The 23,642-nt window shown below is 35.8% G+C and overlaps 1 protein-coding gene across 1 annotated transcript in view; it reads left to right on the top strand.

Annotated features, from left to right (window-relative positions):
• PPP3R1 (protein phosphatase 3 regulatory subunit B, alpha) overlaps positions 1 to 23,642 on the top strand; it is a 43,767-nt gene that overhangs the window by 2,380 nt on the left and 17,745 nt on the right. The window contains exon 2 of the mRNA XM_068940748.1: positions 22,239 to 22,278. Within this exon, the coding sequence (XP_068796849.1) occupies positions 22,239 to 22,278 (40 nt within the window). The remainder of the gene's footprint in view (positions 1 to 22,238; positions 22,279 to 23,642) is intronic.

Genomic DNA, 23,642 nt, shown 5'->3' with positions numbered 1-23,642 from the left:
CAGTTTTTTAATAATAGTGATCCTTTTCACAGTTTGGAGTAACATTTCTTTTGTTACAGTTACAGTGGAGAAAAAGAGATGACTGTACTGTCACGTTCGTAATAGGTAGTTCAAAATAAAACATAAATATCTAGTGAGTCAGTGTAACCCTGAATGTTTTGGTGTAGCCACTTTTAAAATAATTTTTTAGCAGGCAAAGTGTGCTAAGTTGGTGAGTCTATTACATAATGTTAGATGTAATGTTGACATGCTGTTTCTGCCAGAATTGGTTTGGAAAATGCTGTTTACAGAAACACTTACTAGTAAAAGATAAACAGCACAGGTACAGGATATTAAATTATTTAGATTTTGGATAAATTCTCTTTTGTTGGGATTCTCTGTATTCTGGTAGGGAGTGCTTCACAGGGACTTGTTCTTATCTAGCTCTTGAGCTTCACAGTTGCAGAAGAGAAGACAAAGAATTCAACTAAAGTAACCCAAACTGTCACATAACGTGCATAGCTTTTTTAATAAGGTAAGACAATCTTTGGAAATCTTTTGAAAAGACCAGTTTAAATATGGACTCTACTGTTGCTAGCTTCTGCTCAGAAGTTCTGACTTCCTTTGCTTGAGTAGTGGCACTTAGCACTTGAGTGTTTTTCTCTAGCTGAAGTGATTAATTCACAAGCTGATCTAGAACAGTGTTCCTAAACTACTTGAAGCAAAGAACCACCAAAAATTTTCTTGGGCGGGGGAGGGGGGAAGAGCAGAACATCTTGAATCATTGTTCACTATTTGGCAGGGCACGTACTAAATAAATAAATGCCTAGGTGAAGAAAAAGCTAATTATTCTCTTGTGGAATCATAATTTCACTGCTGTCTTTACAAACATGTCGAATTTTTACAAGACTGAATTTACTCTTTATCTGACTCCTGAGTGCATGCCACAGGTAGCAGTCAGGAACTGAGAAGTAATTCCATGGTCTGTCCTGTAGACCACTGGTGGTTATCTGCTACAAGTCAAGCTTGTCTAGAATTCAAGTTGTGAAGCTCCTCTGTAGATCTTAAGGAAGAAGTACTTGGTAGGCTTATTTAAGCCAGTTTGTTTATTGAAGGTTTTTATTTTGGAAATACTGGTAACAGGCATAGCTTAGAGGCTGACTTGACTAAGCAAATTTACTTAGCTCTGTGATCTTTAAAGGAAGGCAGGCTGTTGGTGGAGGAGGGAAGAGATCCAAGTAATTATGTTTTTTCAGTATTTCTGTGGTGAAATAAAGGTGGAATTGTCTTCATATGGGGGAAGATAGAACTTTTAGAGTTAGCAGATTTAATCTAACCACAGTGAAGAGTGAAGTTGAGTAATTTAAGGGAAAATCATGTGTGGTTGGCATGCCTCAGGAACTGCCAAGAGTGTTCATCTTATCTGCTAAGGCATCTGACTTCAGTTTTGTTCCTCTGAACTCAGTCTGAGAGTCAGTGAGCACTAAAAGGGAAGCATTGAGGGAGTGAGTTTAATGACATCTAAGTTAGGGTTCCTATAGACATTTAAAGGAGGAGATGTGACCATTTCTGTCCATCAGTGTCAGAAAAGAAGACACTTCAGTAATGCTGGCATTTCTAGGGAAACAAATCAGAAACACCTGTTTTTAGTGCTAAACCATTTCTCAGTCTGCTTCTACCTCATTTTCCTCACCTATGTATATCAGAGGTATGCAAAAAGTTATTAAGGTATGGCCAGGCTTCTTTAAGAAATGTTTTCTTCAATTGTGATTGATGTAATGTATTTTAAGAAGAAATAAAACTCTGAAGATCTTATAGCTTCCATATAGCTAAGTATTGGATCAGTGCTTATCCGGCAGTGCCACAGAAGGAATAGCTTTTTAAAATTATAGGTATATTTAATAGTTTTATTATACTGTAATTCATAAATTACTACCGCACAGGATTTTTCAGCAGTGCATTGTTTTCACTACTAGTAAAAGAGAATTCCTTTCCTCTCTCTCCCTCTTTTTTTTCTTTCTTTTTTTTTTTTTTTACTGCCTGTGATTTTTTAAGTTTTGTTAAAGAAAATTATATCCTCTGCTAAAATGTTATATAAATGTGAAGTCTGAATGGTAGTTGAGCATGAAACTGTGAAGGTTTTGGTTGAGTTGCATGAAAAGGTGACAAAAACCTATGTTTGTTGCAAAAACTTTTTTTTTTTTTGTAATTTGAGCTAATTTATGATTTCTTGAAAGCCATTTGCTTTTGACTTCCTTGCCCCTCCTCTTTCCTCCCAAGCCCTTTTTCCCTGCTCAGGATTGTAACGTGGTGAATTTCTAATCAGGAGGAAAAATGACTGTGCTGTTCTTTGCTGTGTAGCAGCAAATTCAGTTAGTGTTACATTTTCCTATTTTCCATCTTTCCTCCTTCTGACTTACATGCTTCCCTCTATTCCCATGTTTGTTTACTCCTATGTGTTCCTGTGTTTGTTTATTCCTGTACTTTTGACCACAGAAGCAAAGGTGGTTGATTGTTCCTGTACTTCCTATGTGCTAGTTCTTTCCCCAGAATCCTTAGCAGAAATAGGGAAGGTGCTATTCTGTGATGTCCTAGTCACGATCAAACTCCTCTGCTTCTGTAGGAGCAAGCACTAGAAAGATGGGGGAGCGAAGGCTCAAGTGACAGGTGAGGAATGATGAGAGGCACAGATCTATATATGTGTACGTATATGTGTGTTTGTGTATATATGTCAAAAGAGAAATGCTTGTAGGGTATGAGATTGGAAACTTCTCAGCAGGATATTGTAAGGATGCAAGTATTTTGTTTTTACCTGCATACCTTTGTTAATTAAAAAGAGGAAAAAAACAGTGAACTCCTTACGTCTGGAAATTGAAGAGTTTTATTTACCGACTCAATTGAAGACATTGTTTTAAAACTGTTCACTTTCTCTCGGTGATCATAAGAACTTATCTTTCTGTGCTCTTGTGAAGCTGGTAAATATTGTTCTTGTTCTACAAATGAATAAAGTTGAGGTCATGGAGGAGGAATAACTTGTATGAGGCCCTTTTGATTGTCTAAAAGCTAGCACTAGTATGTGATCTGGGAAATGGAAAATGTGTTTTTTGGCTCTGGAAATAGGAAGTCTAAACCAAGTGGGCTACTAAGAATTTTTAGGTCTCAGGGCTGATGAATTATTGGAGTTAGAAAGCAACTTTTATACTACTAGAAGAGTTACTGTACGCTGTCCATTTGGCTTAGGGCATACAAAGGTACGTAGAACTTGAAAAAAAGAAGTGTATGACTAAGCTTTCAACATCTTTGCATCAGTGTGTTAGTGACTCCTTTTAAAGGTTAGATCTGGAAATGGGACTTTTATATCACATGAGAGCTATTAAGTTTACTTTCTTTAGGCTATTGACATCTAGGAAACTCAACTCCAGCAGTTTGAGAAAGATTGCTAGAAATTCAGCCTTGCTGAATGAAGTGGGACAGACTTGGATGAGGACCAACATCTTTTAACCTGGCATAGATAGATCTATTTCAGTGTATCAGTTCAAGTACTTCTGGGACATTTTCACTGCTATTGCCATGGATCAAGGATCAGAAAGTTTAGAAGACTTAAAATTAATTAGTTCATAATGATCCAAGTACAAGACTAGTAGCAATATGTACTGCTTGACATAGGATGTAGCTAGATTATTTTGGGTACCATTTGAAATCTTATATTTCCTTAGTAATGCTGAATATTGAGATAAGTTTAGCTAAGGTTAAAGTTAAAACATAGCTTGTCTTTCTGTGCAGATCTCTTATATACAGTTTAAGTGGCAAAAGTCAATGTGGAAAAGGTTTTGGATTTTTTTAAGTGGTTCGTGTGTCTTTAAGAATAAAAATACCCATATCTTTGAAGTGAAGTAATTTTAGGGGTGACAGTTATTTTAAATAAATTGGAAAATGTAATGGTGATGTTTTATGTACCTTTCAAAAAGCACAACTTCTGAACATGTTAATTTAGCAACTATTAGCAACTAACTAGCAATTAAGTCTTTTTCCGCATTAAGGAAGACCAATACAAAATGTTATATATATTGCTTTGAGATTGTACATAGCACAGCCACAAATGCATTATTTTAACTGCTTTTGAAAACTGTGTAGTCTCCAACCTCTTTTCTTGTATCTGACTTGCTTGTAACTTGACAATTGGCCCTGCTATTGATACTCCATCCCAAATAAGGAAGAATCCCTAGAGATATGTATAAAAAAACTGTGTTAAAGAAACATCAGAAACTTGTTGAATACATTGGATAGCAAGACAGTGTTTCTCATAAACTGCCAATAAAAATGTTAGCTTTCAAGCTGTAAACAGGTTGTGCCAGTTAATACACTCAGGTCAGTATTTGTGAAGTCTATGTTGATGGATGTTTTTGAGCAAACTGTTAAGGCAAAGAACCCAAACCCTTCTGGTAAGCTGATATTGAGGCTCTCAGCTTGAAGTTCACAAACACTTTATTACATAACTTACAGAATGTTAAGTGGGAATTAAAAACACGGCAAGATATTTGTTAGCTAAAGAGCCAGAATTTGGGGGGCTGGGGAGGGGGATCAAGAGGGAGGGAATAATGAATGGAAAGCCCGGAAATGAAGACCAGGGATAATAGTGTTCTGGGAAGAAACCCAGCTCTGGGAAAAGTGGATTCAGCTGGGATTCTCACAAGAATATGATCTTAGTATCATCTTTGAAAGCTGTGAAACTTCTTTCCGTCCTCCTATACGTTTGTGACAAATATGGACTCTCCTTACCCTTTATTTTAAACAGCTGAAAATTTTGGGAAAGAAGACCTGTGCTGTAGTACTCATTCGTTCTTTCTCACTTGCTCTCTTGCGCTTGCTCTCTCTTCTTAACCCTCCTTCATTGACACTCTGTGAACAGTCTCTCTATGCCTGTTTATCAGGTGTTTTGGTAACAGGTTGTACAAGACAGACAACTGTTGTTGCACTGGTGACTGGTAGGTTCTGAATAGCGTCTCCAAGGTTGAAACAACTCACTTGTATTCCCTCTGCTCAATGATACTATGACTAGCAGAGCTGCTAGTTATTTAGAGGACTTCAAAGGAATTTTTTTTAAACAAACTGCATGAGTGTGAATTTAGGCTCTCATAACTCATGAAGGAAAACCTCTTGCATGCTTTGCGGGCATAATGACTGAGCAGCTTTTTCGGTGTTGTGTGTGTAATTATATTCTGTTGGGGAAGTTTAATTTAGTATTGAGCCACTGCTTAACAGGCTTAGCAGCTTGAACAGTATCTGAGCAGTAATGGGTCCTTGATAACACTAAAGGAACACTGCCGAGATTTTTTTGAAGATCAAAGCATGATTGCATGTAGACCTGCTAACAAGTCTAGAAAAACTTTCAGGATAAATTTGAAAACAGCAACAACAAAAATCCCCCAAAATAGACTTGATTTCTATATTGGACTTGAGCAGACTTTCTTAACTCTCTAATCACTGTCTGTTATAGGTGTGTCTAATAAAATCTGTCTAGTACTTAATCCTTGAAAAAGTTTAAGGATCTTATAAAAAAAACCTGTTACTCTTCCTGAAATATTTTATTCAGAACAGTAAGTTTGGTTCTTTTAAATCATGGGACAGATTAAAGAATTTACACAGGGTACCATTTGGGTTAGTTTTAAAGTTTCAGATAGTGTATTGAAAAATCAGATGAGTGAAGAATATCATTTAGAGAATGTGAAAGGTTAATTAATTTTAGTCTTTTGTAGTCTTGAACATTAGAGTTAAATTTGAATGTTGCTGAAATTGCATTTACTAGTCTGCACTTTGAGTAGCTCACTTCTTGAAAGGATTGAAATGTGAGAAGTTAGCTGGAAGGTTGTCAAATTCCCTTTATTGATGTGGAAAACAAAACTCTCTTAAGTGAGTAAAAGTGACTAAAATCAAGAGGAAATATAAGATGATGGTTTAAGATTTAGGCCTTGTATATAACAATATAGTATTGAAATGCCCTGTGGTAGGGAGTAAGCTAGTTAGATTCCAGAAAATTGATAGTCTGAACGAGGGGGTGAGTGATTTTTAGTGGTAGTTTTGTCCTGCGTACTTCCTCTAGAGGGATTGTTTTGAGCCTGTGCTGTATCGTTAATGGTTTAAGTCAAACAATCCATGTTTCCCAGCATCTTGCAAACAGCAGTGAAATAGCTCACATTTTAGAATTCATGTTCTGTGGTTTGTATTTCACGTTAAAACTAGTGTGCAAGTGTATGCATATTATATGCCTTTATTAAGGCTTACAAGCAGTAAACTTCTGCAAGGATCGCCTATGAAGAGATAAGATGAGAGGTAACAGAAAGACTGTGGTTCTGCGGGTAAATCGTGCATGCATGCGCCGCTGTGACAATTAGTCTTTTGGGGACGCATGCAATTATTTGTACTGTAGCTTGGACTAGGATGACTAGATTCTTGATTGTGAGCCTCCAGAGCAACTGGTAATTATTACTGAAAGAGACTGGGGCTCTACAGGGGTGTGTCTACTTATTTTGAGAAACTGTGGACCCCATAAATAGCAGTCATCTTCGTAATGCTACTTTGTGCATACTTCTGTGCCTGCTTTTATGTACGTTTATAACTTATGTAAATTTACAGCTCTTTTTAGGGCAACTGCTTTTAAATGTTGCAAGTAACAACAGAAGATTAATGAGCTTTGATTTCTGAGGGGGAAAAAGGAATCTTAGTTCTATGAAACTTTACAAAAAATGCAGGCATCTATAAGATTTTGGATAGTTCTTCAAATATTTGACATCATTGTTTAAGTATAGGCTACTGAAACTGGGGTTGAATTCTAGTTTAATCTTTTGAGTATCCTCCTTTTATTATAGTAAAAGTGCTAGGTGAGATATCTGAATGTGATACTGAATATTAAATATTTCCTCACATAAATGTAAGAAACAAGTCAAACTCTGCCCTAAAGAATTTAAGCTTAAATAGTCTTTTTAATTGCATGTGAACATTACTTCACATCTGACTCCTGAATGGACATCACCTCTCCATTGTAGTATAACCAAGTCAGTATTATCTCCATGATATAGCTCAAACCTGTTTCGGTATTTTTGGAGTAATTATTAGAAATGAAAACCTTAAGTGAAAGCAGTGTGATATTCTTGTGTTTTACTCTTCTTCACTTTGCATTCCTTTTTTTGTGAAAGTCTGTGGAGATAATTGGAAGGCTTTGGAAATTTGCAGTGCAACTTTTCCAGAAAATGATAAATTGCTAACTTGCTGGAGTAGCAGTATAGGAATTCTACAAAAGTATTCCCTTAGGATGGAGGGTCTTAATGCTCTGAAAGACCCATTTTAAATATTAAGAATTTTGCAGAAAGTTAAATATAAGCTGTATGGGATCACTGTGGTGGTAGGGCCTGTTTTCAAACTGTGAGAGTCATCTTTATCCTTTACTGAATTAATTCTTCATGCATTCTTGACTGGCATTAACTAATCCAGAGCTTGTTAAAATGTCTCAATTTAATAGCTGACAACTGTATTTCTGATGAAGTTATTTTCTCTTTTGGAAAGAAGAGCCAAGTATTAAGATTAGTGTTAGCTATTAAAGAGAGTCAGTTAATACTGGAATGCAACTTCTATTTTGCGGATTCTGTATCTATGCAATAATTCCCCTTCGGTGTCATCTGCTTCTTCCGTTGATTTGTACATCTTGCCCAGTTCTGCTTCTTTGCATTCCTGATTGTTCTCTGTGCTCATATGTTCCTGAAATCGAATCCCACTTTTGAACCATCGTTTCTGTTTGGATACATGTCTTTACCAAATGCTTTACGGTGTTCTTCCATCACTTTTGAGACAAATCATGAATGGAAACTTTAACTGCCTACTTTCCTTTATGAACTTTTCTGATATACTGTTTCCACTTTCCCTCTTCTTGCTGGCCAGCCATAAGATTCTTATCTCCCCTCTTTCCAATTTGGATTTCCCTTTTTCTCCCTAACTGGTAGTAAACTGTTTACAAGGTTCTTAAATAGATGTTGTCCTAGCCTTGCATTCTGTTAGCCAGCCAATTTCAGTGCTGTTGTTATGCTATTTACTTGATTTTTAAATCTGTGCATTGACCTGTGTGACTTTTCTGAAACCTTGTTATAAATCCTAGTGGTATAGCCTGTCTGAATTGGCAGTACTCTCTGAATTGGCACTTAAACCTCCCTGCTCAGGTACGTTTGAGTCTTTTAACTACTATTAAACAGTTATCTGCAATAGAATTGCATCAGCTTCCCCCCTGCTTCGCCCCCAGGCCCTCTCGAATCCCTTTAAAAATATCTCTGCACAATTGTTCACAAAGCTTTAACTTGTGCAGTTAAAGTGGCTAAAAGAGTTTACTGTAACATGTTACTGAATACACTGTTAAAATGTAAAAGCTCAGGTTAATTAGCAGAGAAAGATGCACTGGTTACATTGTTCTTGACTATTTCTTAAGTATTTCTGAGAATAGGTGATTATATTCAGCTATACTTTGTAATATAATCTTACTGTCGTTATAATCGAGTAGTTACTCCAGTTCTTCATTTCTAGAATATCTTTTTTTTTTTTGTCTTCATACTTTACAAATACCCCTTGCAGCATATAGTGAATCTACTATTCCTAACCCACCTCCAAAATGAAGTTTTCTAAATTTATTTTCTAACTGATATAGGTCCCAATTCTTTGCTTGCGTGAGTCAGTGAAATGTTTATGGCTAGGGAGCTTTACCAGATATTCTGGGAACAAATAGATTAGTCTGTATGTCTGTCACTTGCTGTCCAAGGATGACATGCTTCACTTCATTTCAAGCTAGGTTTTCATCTTTCACATTTGTCTCAGTCTAATACATGTATCAAATGTATCTGATCAGTCACAAGTGCTTCCTTAACCGTTACTGACTGAAGTTAGGAAGTTTGTTTTCTCTACTGGGAGTCCACAGGGAGTCCTGGGACTGCTATAGCTCAATTTCTGCTTTTGGAAAACTCTCCCTAAAGAAGTATTATTACTCCTTTCTGAGGCTCATAGCTTTGCTGAGTATGTAGTGGGAAACTGATCTAATAACTATCAGTGTTTCTGCTGTCTGTAAAATTAGGGTTTTCAGTGTTGTATCTGACCTTCTTGGTACAAGCAAAATAAAGATCAGAAGTGTCAAAAGACTGGTCTACCCTTAATTTTTCTCACTCTCTTGAATTTGGAGTATCATAAACCATATTTTTTCAGAGGTAGAGTTTTGACTCTACAGATGCTGATAACACTTGCCTTTAATGTTTTCAAAATTATTCCAAAAATAAGCTTAAATTTCCAACATGCTTAAACGTACTTCAAGCTACAGTGGTTTATGCAATATGCTAAAGCATGTTAAAAAACAGGGTAGTGGAAAGAAGAGTCTACTTTTGCAGAATACACCCCTCATCAGATGGCAAGAATGTTCTTCTGCTAGAAGTGCTATAGGGAATATAATTAACCTTTCTACTACTTTTGCCAGTTTTGGATGGGGGTATTGAGCTACCAGGTAACTTTGCAGAGTTGTACTCATATTACTCCAGAGAGCTATTTGCTAAAGCTCCCTAGTTCTTTTTGTTTTGTAGTACATGGGAGTGCTGAGAATTAAATAGATATAATTGAAAGCAGTGTCATGAGAGTTTTTATATATAGCAAATTGTAGATCTATATGGTTTTAGGTCAAGTTAATCTTTTTGTAAATTAACTATTCTGTTCTTATTTCTATGTAGGTCATCCAGTGATTAATTCTGAGTTTTATTGGACAACTATTTTTATGTCTTTGTATTGGAACTGACATTTTGAACGTTGTCAGTTTTATTGGAAGAAGTGTTTCTTTGGACAAAAACTGCTTTGTGTGTGTGTGCGTGGTTCTCCCCCCCCCTCCCCCCCCCAAAAAAAAAAAAAAACCAAAAACTATTTAGAGAAAGGAAGAAGCTGGAAGAGCTTTAATGGGCAGGTAATTTTTTTTCTATAAATTAGTATTTTGACTCATTTGGTAGTTTTGTGTTTATTCATTTGAGAGACTATAAGAAGCTAAATTTCTCATTCATTATCTGTTTTAATTATTGGTCAAAATCAAGTGACTCTCTTCCTATTCCCTCCAGGTTCTCAGTGATGCTTGTGTACTCTTCTGGCTTAATGTTGAGAATGAAGTTTTATTTCCTTGTATGTAAATGCTTCTTTATTTTTCCAGCACCGAAGTTATTCTATTCCACACAAGTGCGTGCACACAATTTACTCTTTACAGTCACTTGAATTTTTCTATGTTTATATTCACCAATGAACAGAAAATAGTTTTTCTACTAATCAAGTGGAGAAGATTAGTTTTCAGATGTAGTCTAGAACTTAGTATCTGTCTTGTTAAATGGGTATTACTGTCCCTTTTTTGTCCGCTAATATCCCGAAGAACAAGATCAACATAAGTCTTTTTTTTTTGTTTTGGTAGATCTTCCTATCTGCTCTCCTTCTAGTATCTCCTCAAGCATAACTTATCTTTGCTTTTGAAGTCATGTGGTCTGTTTCCCACCCCACTTGGTGTCACTTCTCTGATATTAAGATATCACCTGTTCACCCTGATAGCTCCACAATACCTTAGTCTCTTGTTAAACTTTAAGCCACATATTAGGCTTTCTCCTATGCTTTTTACACCATATACATAACTGTAAAACCGCCTCTATTTTACTGAAACTCTTTTTTGGTTATATAAAGATTTATACACTTTGTAGATCTGTTTATCATGTCACTGATGTCTGTCTCTTTGTAGTGTTCTGCACCGTCTACCTTGTTTTGCTTTGCTAGTGTTTAGCGTGAGGTGCCTTTGTCAATGTAATAGTATAATCATGAGGTGGGTTGGTTGGGTGTGGCTGTGGCCTGTCTCCTCTCCTCGCCCCCAACGCTATACTGGAAAGTTGGTAGACCTGAACCATGGAGGCATTTGTTGTATGGTGGGCCTGTGTGTGATTCTGAAGGTACCTTAGGCCTGAGGAGTAATCTGACTTTCCAGCTCTAGATACTCCTAGGAGAATGTGCCAAAGGCTGCCTTTCAACCAGGCCGTTGTAAGTAAATGATGCATCTTACTGTTTAATGAAGACATTTCTGCCTGACAATTATGTACCAAACATGTCATGTACTAAATTTTTAGTATATTAAAAGTAGTATATTAAAAATTATATCTTTAAGTTACCGTGTTTATAAAATAGTGTCTTCAAAAAACAGTAGCCAACTGTGGGTTGAATTTCTGTTATTTGAACCACCCTGTTCTGTGTATAGAGAAATTTTCTTGCTTTTTAGAGTCTTCTCTGAGTAGTTTCTTGCAAGTTGTCTCAAACGTAACAATCTAGAATTTGAATTTGCACCCTCAAAAAAAGAAGTTTTCAACTGGTAGTACTCCTGCAGTGGCAACTTGATGCAACTTTCAAGTTAGAACAGAATGAAGTAACTCTATGGTAAATGCCTTGATAGGTTGACTTACAGAAACTAGAGAATTTGTGACCTGTATGATTCTGTTGGTTCTAATTCTTTTGGAAGCATTTCAAGTAATTATTCACCCAAAAAAGTTATACGCATTTAAAGTGCCTTTTATTGCATTACATGTCGCTGCTTCATTTTTCTCTTTTAGAAACTTTACTAGAAGTTCTACCTGATCTAGATTAATAGCAGACTTTTTTCTTTTGAACTGAAAGCTGCTGCTGAATTCTTTCATATCGGCTTCACAGAAGAGTGTATTCTACTTGAGTTCATGTCTCAGCGTCTTGATACCTGCGAGACCTTCTGTACAGGAGAAGGAAACTTTGTGATTATCTTATAGTCCCCAAAGAAAGCTACTGTGATCTCTTGAGCCAAGGTTATTGAATTAACTTCAGTCAAAAGCCTTATGTACTTGTTTTCTGTGCTCCAGTTTGCTACACTCGATCACTACTGTGATTTTGACTCCGACCATCTACTCTTGAGCTGCTAAGGATGTCTGGATAAGGTTGCTGGCATTCCAGTGGTGGCTGGAGGACTGTTTTGAAACTTCTTTTTAAGTCTCTATTCCCAAGATTTATGGAGAATATATCATCTGAAATAGTGGGCAATGCCAGGATTCTGAATGTGGATATATCCTCATCCAAAGTATTAGTTAATATGGAATATAGCCACTAAACAGCTTTGGGGACAGTGGCAGTGTCACTTCTATTTTTTTTTTTTTTTGAATTTGAAAACAATTTGCTTCTCTTTTGAAAAATCATTAGCTTATCTGAGTCCATGTCTTATTCTTAGTAGCAATTGCCTCTGTTTCCCAAGAGTTTTTAGGCCTTTTGTAGATTATATAGCAGTCAGTGGGGTTAACCAATGACAATTTGTCAGATATGTGCAGGATTCTTATGTATTTCAGACCTGAAGAACTTGCGTGCCTGAAAGTTCTCTTTTATTTCCAGCTACATAAGAGGTTCTGTAGGTGAAAGTAATGTATTAGCATTAGCAGAACGAAACCAAGTACTGTCTCGCAACTATTTTTCTTTTTTTTTTTTTTTTTTATGACTAATCCAGAAGAAATGGAGCACCAGCCTCTCTTATTCCAAAGACTTGGTAACACAAACTCTTAATTAATTACATCAAAACGTACTTTGATTTAGTGGTGACAGAACGTTGTTGTTCCCCTTCTAAAGGTGATTTGCTTTAGCATCTTTCTGGCAAATTGTCCTTTCCTTGTCTTTTGGACAGTTCATGGTTAAATTATGTACTTTTAAAATCACAGATTTTTGGGACTTTTCAAAACTCATGCAGGCTTCAAAAATGGCATCTCTAGATTGCATAAGTAGACTGAATTGTTATCTCTAAGCAGTAGTAGTTAGTAATTGCCAAAAGTGAAGTTGTCTAATAGCATGCAGAGCATTGTAACTTAGCTCACAGAAGTTAACACTTCTATTCCTGTTACTTCAGGGTTTTTTGCAGATTACAGTGCTTATACAAGACAGCAAAACCTCTGGTTGCGCAAACTTGCGTGAGAATTTTGTTTCTAATACGTAGGAGATTTTATTCTACTCTTTGGAATGCCAGGGTTTATTTGTTGGTTTTCTCAACACGTTACATGAACCTGCCTATGTCTTAACTTGTTTCAAAAACTGCGCTATATCTCCAGTACTGTTACTTTTCTACCTGCCCATCATTTTACCAACACTGGCAGGGAGTTCATCAAGCAGAACAGAAAACTTTCACTAGAATTCTCGCATATTACAGATGCATCAATGAAGTTATGTCAAGTTTAAAGCAATCTAGCTATTCTTCATGTTTTTATTATGTCTACATCGAACTTGCATAAGATGACTTGTAGGGGTAATCGCACATCTAGTGAATAGTATTGTGAATACTAACTGTATCCTCTGACTTGATGGCTGCTTTTCTTCTCCAAACTCAGAGAAAGGACTTAGCGGTAAAAATATTTTCTATCTTTGATCATTCTTTCTGCCTAGAAATAGTTTTGCAAACTCTGTGGGGTTTCAGTGTTCTTCTGTATTGTATCTTCTGTGCTATACATTTGAGATCATACAATTGCAGAGCTTTTAACAAAATCTGAACTTTTAACTGGGTTCAAATTGGAAGAACTGTGGCATCCATGTACATAAATATATAAATTACATAGTCCCTGTTGTAACTGGATAGACTTTACAGATTGCCACTGGGTACTAAACAGCTTGTGTAAGAATACAAAACATTAAAATTTAGGTAGGAGTCATTTGAATACTTTTTTGTTTTTTGTTTTTTGTTTCTCTGTTCCCCTTATCTATAATGTGCCATTTTGCTGTATTAATCCGGAAGATTGAACCATCTTGTAACTATGCTCTTGATTGCTTTACTTCTCCTGTCCGGTAGAGGTTTCGGCAACAGTAGCTACCTCTAATTTTGGATTCCTTTCATACTTCATTGGTTTGGGGCTTCCCTGTGATGTCCTAGAATAGCTACTTGACTGTGATGGCCTTAAGCCATTAATAACTCCCTTTGCTGTACAGGGGTCTTCTCTATAGGATTTAAATAAAGCGTAGGAGAAGTGACTGGCCAACTGCCAGCCAGAGGACAAGTGCCTTCCCTTAAAATGACTGCCAGAGCTTAAGCATTGCCATGACCAGATTAGGTAGTGACTAAGGAGTAAACTGCAGGCTTTTTGTGACTTGCACAGTCTCCTGCTTCCTTTTTCTTGGATTGAGGGGGGATGTGGTGGAACTCGATGGACATTCAAAAGAGCGGAATCTTAAAGAATCATCACCTATTTTGTTACGTACAGATCTAATAAATGTATCTGAAATAAGTTTTTAATTAAAGTCCATCTCTTATGAAATGTGGCAAAGTCTACTGTAATGTTTTGTTAGTATACTTGCAAAGAACAACAATTCCAGAATGCTGTAAAAGCTTTAACCTGACTTGATCCTACTATAATCCTAAATCCATCAATCCCCTTTGCCTTGGTTCATTATCTCTGATGTCTGCAATTTAAATGCCGTGTTCAAGAATTAGGTATTAATCTTTTTTGGAGTTCCTTCAATACCGAAGGTCACGGAGTGTTTTGTTTAGAGGCAGGATTAAGAAATTCAGGCTGCTTTGAGGATAACACATTTAAAACTTGAAATCTTCTTCCAAAGATATGTTGAAACAAGCTAAATATTTTTTTTCTAGTAGGGCCCTTTTTTGACTACAAGGTCCTTGTAGACTTGCTCAGTGTTTGCTGTTGATTAGCCTTCAGATAAGATTCTCTCATAGGAGAGAAAGAAATGATATTTTAGAATATTAAGAGCTGTGAGGCCTGTCTCTTGTATCTTTGTAGTTGTTTCAGCTTTGAATTAAGATCATAAGAGAAAAATGAGCACTCATGTAAGCTTAGTGGTTTATTGGAATGTCAGCAAACCTTCCAAGGAAGTGTAATTAGTAACGCTCTGTGCAACACTTTCATAGCTGTAGGGAAAGATGGTTACACTCGTCAGCAGGTATAGGGGAGACTACAGTTTGTGCTACAACAAAAGATGAAGGTGGAATGGAGGACTATGTTGACAGGCTTATGTAGTCTCTTTTAAATGATTGGGTGATATCATAGTTGTTTCCTCTTAAAAATTTTGGCTGCTAGAAAATAGAAAAATTCCCCCCCCCTTCCCCCCCATCAAAGGGGAACCATTCATTGATTGGACAAGAATGTGTCAAATTAGTAAAATTGTACAGAGTAACATTAGAAAAGATTTTTTTTTTAATCCCAAACTGAACTCCTATGTCTTACCTAGCTTTTTTGATTTTATTAAAAAAAAAAGGTTATTAGACCTTCTTAAGCATTTAGCATCAAGTTGCTGCATTTGACACACTAAAAGTGTGCTTGTGAGGTTTTTTCAACACTTGTAGAAACAACATTTGAGGAACGTTTGTGCATTTGAATAAAAAGTAAAGGAAAACTCATTAGTAATCCATTGGCAAATCCAGAGTCAAAATATGTTTCATTTTTGTATTTAGTAAGATGCAAGAATCTTGTGACAGCAACTTATAGTTTCTCTCTGTTTACCTTTATTGTGGGATGCATCTGGCTTAGTGAACTTGAGAAACTTCAAGTATCTGGATTCAGCTTGGAATTAATGGATCTTAAACTTCGGTCATATTATCTTAGTCTCAGAATAAGAGGGACAAGGAAGTAAGTTTATAAATAAACTTAGATTGCCTGGATGTCTTGATGGCCTGGAAACACAGTGGAGGACTGGGAAGTGTAGTGCAGTGTACTCCTTGGGGAAACTGACGTTTCATTTTGGGAACTTTACTGCATGTGAGGCAGGTGTCAGTGTTGTTAGGTACTCTTTGAATTCTTTCTGTGGGTCAGAATCTTGAAAATAAGGTTGAGAAATTGGGATAAACAGTGAAATTGTCACTACTCTTAGGTACCTTTAGCTTCTGTATGTCTTGTTAAGCTAATTTCTTGGCTTCAGTTAATTCTTTGGTACCACAATATCTGACTTAACATGAATATGGTCAGGAAAAAAAATCAGAAGTGTATGTGTTCCTTTAACGTTTTATTTAACATTTTATTCTTTTAACATTTAAGTAGAAGTCTTGTGCTAAAGAATGTCCTAAAAGTGGATGCCATTGGAAATATTTAAATATACCATCCAAATGATGGTGGTTAAATTTATTTATCATAATAGGGAATAGTAGAGGGAAGTGAATAGAAATGGGGGGGGGGGGCACGGAGCATAAAGGATGTTCACTTGTTCTGACAGTAACCTTTGGAATACAGGGTTTTTAAATGATTCAGAAAAATCAGCAGGTGTCTGTAAGTCAGATGAATTTGCAATGATTTCTTTAATGGTTTTTTGCTGAAAACCAGAAAATATTAGGAGAAAGTTTCTAATTCTGTAAAACTAATATTTAGGTTATTGATATTCACACAGTTATTCACACAGGTTATTCTTATTCACAGTTATTCTTTGGGTGCTTGGAATAGTTACGCATAGGAAGCATTGCTTATGATGATTTAGTAACTTTTACTAAGCTTTTTGCATTTAGTAACTTTTTTACTGTGTAGAAGTGACTAAGTCATGTTAAACGTTGATTTCTAATTTCTGGAAGTTAAAGGGGAAAAAAAAGTCTGTACTAATCTGCAGGCCAGTCCTTGTTTTCAGATAACTGTGTTGTGATATCCCAGTTTTAAGTAGATTTCTTTTACTTTTCAGTGAAAAGCTCAGAAGATTGATTATTTTCTCAGAATGGGAAAAACAAATGCTAAATTTCCTGGCCGTCTTATCTATAATGTCCTCATTACAAGTTTGCTTTTATAAGATATAAATTGAATATTCCTGTTTACATATACTGGAAGATAATCTGTAATATGTTTTTCTTGATTCACTGATCTTTCTGATATTAGATTCCTCCCAGGCTAAGACACCTTTTCTATATTTAGTAGTTTGTTCATGTTAAAAACTGCAAGCAATTGGAGCTAAGCAAAAAAGGCAAGATATATTCATGCTGTTTCTGAAATGGGTGGGCAGATATGTTTTGCTTACTACTTTTTTCAGTCATACCTAATTCCTGTTTATATCTTGTTTAAAGCCATATTCGTTAGACATGACAGAACTTTAGACACGCTTGTCGTCTGTGCTCTTGGGAAACTCTTTAGGCTTTAATTCCAGTAAGTCACATATGAAATGTGCAAATTACAGTAGGTGAGATCTTGCACGATTTTCTGACCATCAATTAATTTAGTAATTTGAATATTAATGTGGTTTAAAGCCTCCTAGGCTTTGTCAGAAATTTGTTTTAACAAGCGTGTAAGCCATTGGGGCTGTTTGTGTGGCATGTTTGGTAACTATTCTTTTCATACAAAAGCTTTTGTAGCCTTGATGGCAAATAACATTTTTCTTAAATTGGTCTGCCAATTCACCTGCTCGCTGTGAATGAAGGCTACAGCCCCAACCTCTACATGACAGCCAAAGCTCTGGTAACTTCTTGAAATAGTGTTTAAAAAATGTTCTCTTCACCAAGCTGGCAGCTCTTCAATGTTAAAGCTTTGTGAAAACTGCAATATGTGGAAAATGAGCCCTATGAAGGAGGAAGGGGAAGAGGTCTCTGCATCAGGTAACTTTCATTAATCTTTAATTTTGGTGGTGTGGAAAGGAATAAATATAGGAAAAAGAGAAGCATTTTGCATTTTTCCAGAAGAGGAAGGGTTTTTGAGTGGGCTGTTTTTAGTTTGACTGCCATCTTAGCTCTTAACACTGCTATTTTTTTTTTGCTGGTTGTAGTAGTAGGTGATGGCAAACTGTGTGTGTAATTTGACAAGTGAAATTGATTATTTTAATCCATAGTTCTAACCCCCAGTTGACATGGCATAGTTAACTGTTCTACTTGCACACTGCAGTTTGCTTCTTATGATAACAAAGATGACTACTAATTTAGAAGGTGCAGGGTCAAATGCAGAAGGTATGTGTACAGTGTGTTGAGAAAAACCCATGATGTAGTGCCCACCCATCAAAAATATGAATGCAAGAGCACTAGTAATGTTTCAGTTCCGTGGGAAGCTTTGGTGCATAGGCATGACAGCCAGCTGCAGTGTTGGAGCAGTCGGTAAGCCTAAAGCAGTTTGTAACAAGGATGAATATATTGCATCTTGATTCTTTTTAAGTTGCTGCTGAAATCATAGTAAATATCCAACAACTACTTCTAGGTACTAAACTAATCTTAAGAGCCCGCTCTTGCCACCTGTTGAATTAATGCATTATCTGGTTTTGGAAACGGATCAAAAGCTCTGAAACAGTCCAGCTATTTTCCAGTAGTTGGTTTGTATTTGTAGTCCCTCATGCATAGCCTTTTAGAGGACAGAATTTGGGGGTGATACCTAAGCTGGCATTGTGGCTTGCTAGCATATAGATGCATTGAGATCTGCTTTCATAAAAGCAGAAAAACAGCTGAAGACTAACACTTATATTTAAGCTTCTGAATAACTTACAGGAAGAAGTGCATCATACAGAGGAGTAACATATAATCAAACAGATCTAGGAAGTACTGTATTTTTGCTAATAGATGCTGAATACCAGTTTTGCACTCTTTTCTGTTAGTGTATCAGCTTTTTTTATATAAAAAACTTTGCTGCTGAAGTTGTTTAGATTCTGTATCTAATGGCAAATTTCCTTTTTGATTTTCTATTCACAGCTCTTCATCTCTTTCACTACGAGGAAACTTTTGTCGAGATAATAATTGCCCATAACTAACCTACCTTGGAGGAACATGTACAAAACTGATTTAATGAATAGTGAAGGATTAGTGTTTGGAGTAACTACCAGCAGAAGAAATGAAGAAACATTTTTATGGAAAGCATATAAAAGAAATAAAGACTAAAGGATGTTAATAGATTATCCGTAATCAATATAAGGCACAACTGCAAAAATGAGAGAAGAGGAAGAACTAGTGGAGGACATGATTGCATATAACATGCATTTTGTTCTTGAAGAAACAGACTACATGTTGTATCAAACTCTGAAATACTGTAATGATGTTTTGATTTATCACTAGTAAACTGATATTTCTGCAGCACTCAGAATTTGGTCATCCTTTGGTTAGACTCTGGGCTGTTTCTTAATGTATAATTATTTTGCTTTGTAAGTCACAATTTTGTTGCTAATTAACCAGGAAATTATGCAGTGTTCCTTTGCTTGATGAATGAGGTGTTTAATAGTATCCATGTACCTTTTGTATTACATATAACTTTTTCTTTTAGTATGTCCAATCACAATATTTTCTAGCATTCTTTGGAATACTTACCTAGTCAAGATGTTAAGTTATAATTCTTTACGTTAAAATTTTAGGTAAGAAAATAAATACCCATTTTTTTTTTTCCTTTTTTGAAGGACTCATAAGATCCTTTATGAAATCTCATAGCTGTACTTACCTGCCTGCTTTTTTCATAGGTCAGTAATGTGAAGGTAGCTTTAGACCTTCATCTTACCCACTGCGTACCTAATTTTTAACAGCAAGAAAATACTTTACTTAGCGCTTGTGTTTCAGGGCTTAAATTGCTTTTCATATGGTAAGCACATACCCTCGTTCTATCTGAGGGTAAATACGTGACCTTTTTGCACTAATGTGTAAAATAAGAAAGATGTCTGCCCCTAAGATCAAATGATTAAACTTCATCTATGAAGACTGATTCTTTGGTGCAGATGAACACCTTTGTGTTTGTCCGGGTCACAGGTTTACAGACAGGAATCTCACCCTCGCTATGAGTAGCGTGAACAATTATTCTTAGTAAAAATTGACAATTGAAAGCTTTTTTTAAAACAGTAGATTTTTGAATTCTTCTGTGAAAATGAACACTCAGCACATCAATAACAGGTAATTACCTTTTTTAACACTCTGCTTAAATACCATGTAGCAAATGTTAAATGCTCATGTAATTCTTACATTGTCATTTACTAGATTCCTCTAACCTTTTTTTTTTTTTTTTTTAGATACCAGAGTGCCAGTCCAGGATAGGTAAGTATTCTTAGGCTTTCTTTTTAGCAGTACCTGTTTCATAGAAAAACTAAGCTTAAGCTTATTCATTTATTTTTCTCTGCTCTCCAAAGATTTTTTTTTTTTCCAATCTACTTCATGTAAATAACTTTGCTATGGGTTAGCATGTAGGTGCTAGTAAGACTATGCACTAGGTGCATAGTAAGACTCCTTACAAACGTTATATTTACTCAGTTCATGAACTGAAAAAAGTGTTACTTCCACTTTTTAATTCTTCCTGCTCATTTTTTCAGAAATGTTTTATGCTTCTTTGGCCAGTTTGATTTGAATGGCCTATACCAGTAATTAACTTTGTCCCCCTACTTGACAAAGTATGCAAGTGCCTAGAACAGTCTTTAATGTAGTTCAGATATTGTTGTATATTTGCGTGTGCATGTGCAAAAGTGCACTGGTTTTAATTCAGCTTTCTCCTTTAATTTGCAGCCTCCGAGTCTGGTGTTTCTCTTGCCTCTTCATGGCCTCGTGTCTTAAGAGCAGCCTAGCTGGATCTCCTGGTTCCTGTTTTCTTCCTGTTTCAAAATTCTCTGATTCTGTTTTCCCCACATTTAAAATCCCATACCTGTTTTTATTCGTATGCATACACTTCGCTTTTACTACCTGTTTTGGTCTTCATAGTTTTCCCAAGACTTTGGTTGGGTTCCATCCAAGATTTCCTATGCGACACTGCTCTTTTGGATTCCCTGCTGCAATGAAAACGTTTCTCTTGTTGAATATCTCAGTCATGCTTTTTAGATTTTAGGGACCTGCCCATCCCTATATACGTTTCTGTTCTTCAACTTTTATCTTGCTATAAGTAGACTTTGGGGCTGAAGTTAAGGATGTACCTTTTGCTGCTCCACTTAAAAAAAAAAAAAAAAAAAAAAAAAAAAAAAGCAAGTCCTCTTTTTGTGAAGAAGCAAGCGAATGTATGGGTTGTGGGGGATAAGCATAGTGAATGTATGTCCTGGGAAAAAGAGCAAGCCACCCCCACACAACAATGCATCTCCTCTCAGAGATGTTTAGGTTCATGAGATGTTTATTCTGTCCCTTTCTGTCCTTATTAGGAAATGCAGTCGCATGCTTCCAAGCTAAATGTCGTACTACTTTTTTCCTCCATCAAGTAATCTCTTTATTTCTGTACAATTTGTGTAATTTTAAGGAGTCTGTGTGCCAGTGCTGAACTGTGGAATCCCTTATACTCCATGCCATGCAAGAAATGTTGTTGAATGTGTTTTAGACTCATCTTAAACCTGTTCTGCTTTCTTGTGTAAAACACTTCCTCAAATATTTTCTTGGAAAGGTTTGGTTACAGATCTCTTAAGTTATCTGGTTGCTCCTTTGATGACTGACTCTAAGAAAAGATTAAGTATATGTGTATTGCAATCTTCTCTGGCTCAAAGTAAGGCATTTTGGGAGTATGGGAGGGCAAATACCAACTTCTGTTTTTATTGTTTTCTGGAGTTCATGTTATTATGGTTGCAGATTTCTGTATGTGTAAGTTCAAAGTGACTGCACCCCCATAAAGTTTTAAGTTTGCTTGCAATTACTGTATCTAGGGTTTAAAGTTTTACACATTAACTTTCCCCTCTGCTACAACATAAGGGCACATTAAGATGTTATGATACAAAAATGTCTAAATATAAAGTTGTTGCATCTGTATTTCTGGAAGTGTATACTTTTTTTTTTTTTTTTTTTTAACTGTCATTCCTCCTGTATGAATCCTTTGGGGGGGAGAGTGTAAGTGGGGGAATATATGCTGGAGTTTTCTTTTGCTATTGGAGTAAGGTTTATCATGGTTGTTCATAAGGACTTGTCTCTTCTTCTTTTTTTTTTTTTTGTATAAAATAAAATGGTAAAGCGGCTTTTGTGTGAAGTTTGATATTAATTTAAATACCGCTTGAACTTGAAAGTAGCATTTGCACAAGTAATAAGTGACTTTTTTTTTTTTGTTTAGAGTATAGGTTTGAAGCTATTAAACTTTATGATCATCTGGACTTATAATATCTTCCTGGTAATAATCAATGGCTGTTTACATCAGAGGAGTTTTCTGAATGGTTTTATATTACTTTGTACGTTTTGGTAACATGGAACCAATAAAATACTGTAGTCCGTTGCTGGGTTTAATATATATTCTTTTTAAATTACCATATAACTTGTCCTGCCCAAGATCTTTACAATGCTGAAACGTAAAATAGTTCCTCTAAGGTAACTTGGGAATAATTACAGCTTTTTTTCTTTTTCTGTGTTTCAGGGAAATGAAGCAAGCTACCCCTTGGAAATGTGCTCACACTGTAAGTTTTTTAATCACATTATATTGTTTGAGAGATTAATGGCATTTGGAAATTGACTCTTGCTCATGAATTTACTGCTTGAAAAATGACACAATTACAAAATTGCGCAATTTCTATACTCTAGTTCTAAAGAATAGAGTTAAAATATGAAAAATTCTTTGAAGACTGTTGGCTCTTACTGTTAGATTATAAAATTAAAAATCATTTATTCTTTCAAAAAATCATATAAATTTGGTTTTAAAGGTTTTTTTTAATTTCTGCATTAAATCATTAAAAATGAAACAAATTGATTTTAACATCTTTATAGTGAAGTGTTATAACAGGTAGTCTCACTGGTGGGGCTTTTCCATTAGTCCCAATGCCAGTTTCTCAGAGATGTGGAACAGCCTGTGGTGCACTGTGTGCTGTTGTAGGAGCCAGCTATATTGCTGAAGCTGTTTTGGCACACTCGGAAATGAGAGGTTAAGGGTAGTGAGTTTTTTGTTGTTGTTTTTTTTTTTCTGTGTATGCTTGCAGCCAGGCATTTAAGTGAGAAGCTACTTAAGTTAGTATTACTCGCTTTTGGCCGCATGAACATAAAATTCATTGCTTTATCTCATGAAATAATCTGTCTTGTAAAAATGCCAAAGTATTTTTTGCCTAAAGATGCCCAAAGAAAGGGTTATTTTGTAGTATCTTTGTGCTAAGAGTGCTTGCACTTTAACTGCTTTGTTCCTCAACTTTTTTTACATGACCATACATGTATGTATGGCCAGCTTGATTAAAATTTCCATTATTTGGTTGTTCAGATCTTCTTTTTAAACCGGACAGTAAATTCTTCAAGATAACCTTTATCTTCTAGACTCCTTTCGTAACACTAGCCATAACAGAACACCAGCTCTCATCATAAGAGTCACAAACAGTAATGTAATCGTGGAGGATTCTCTTTCTAAATACATTTTTCAGAGGAATTAATGCAGAAATAATTTGAAAGTCCTCTATGCCTAGTTATGTATAAGTCTGCATGAATTATAATTTGAGTTGTCAGTTTGCAAATACGCCTGTGTATGTGAGGAATATCTTGCCTACTTCACTGAAGCACTACGTTCCTGGGTTACACTCTGAATTTATGTTCTGTTAAATATACATGTGAGTGAAATGTTTATATTTAAAGAACATGTTAGAGCTCTTTCATTCTCAATTGCATATCTGTTTTTAACTTGACTGCTGCATTGGTCAGTTTTTGCTTAGAGGTAAATTGCCCTCTGAAGATAGTTCTTACCAGCTGTATCTCTGCCTGAGCTGTTTAACTCCTCTTGCTTGTTCAGAATACCAGCACGTTGCTGTTCCGAACTTTTGATTCTGGGAAAACTCAAAGCTATATT

The sequence above is a fragment of the Struthio camelus genome, chromosome 3, assembly GCF_040807025.1.
Source record: "Struthio camelus isolate bStrCam1 chromosome 3, bStrCam1.hap1, whole genome shotgun sequence".
In the NCBI taxonomy this organism is placed as follows: domain Eukaryota; kingdom Metazoa; phylum Chordata; class Aves; order Struthioniformes; family Struthionidae; genus Struthio; species Struthio camelus.
The sequence above is the reverse complement of the archived record's forward strand: the minus strand, read 5'-3'. Positions and strand labels throughout refer to the sequence as shown.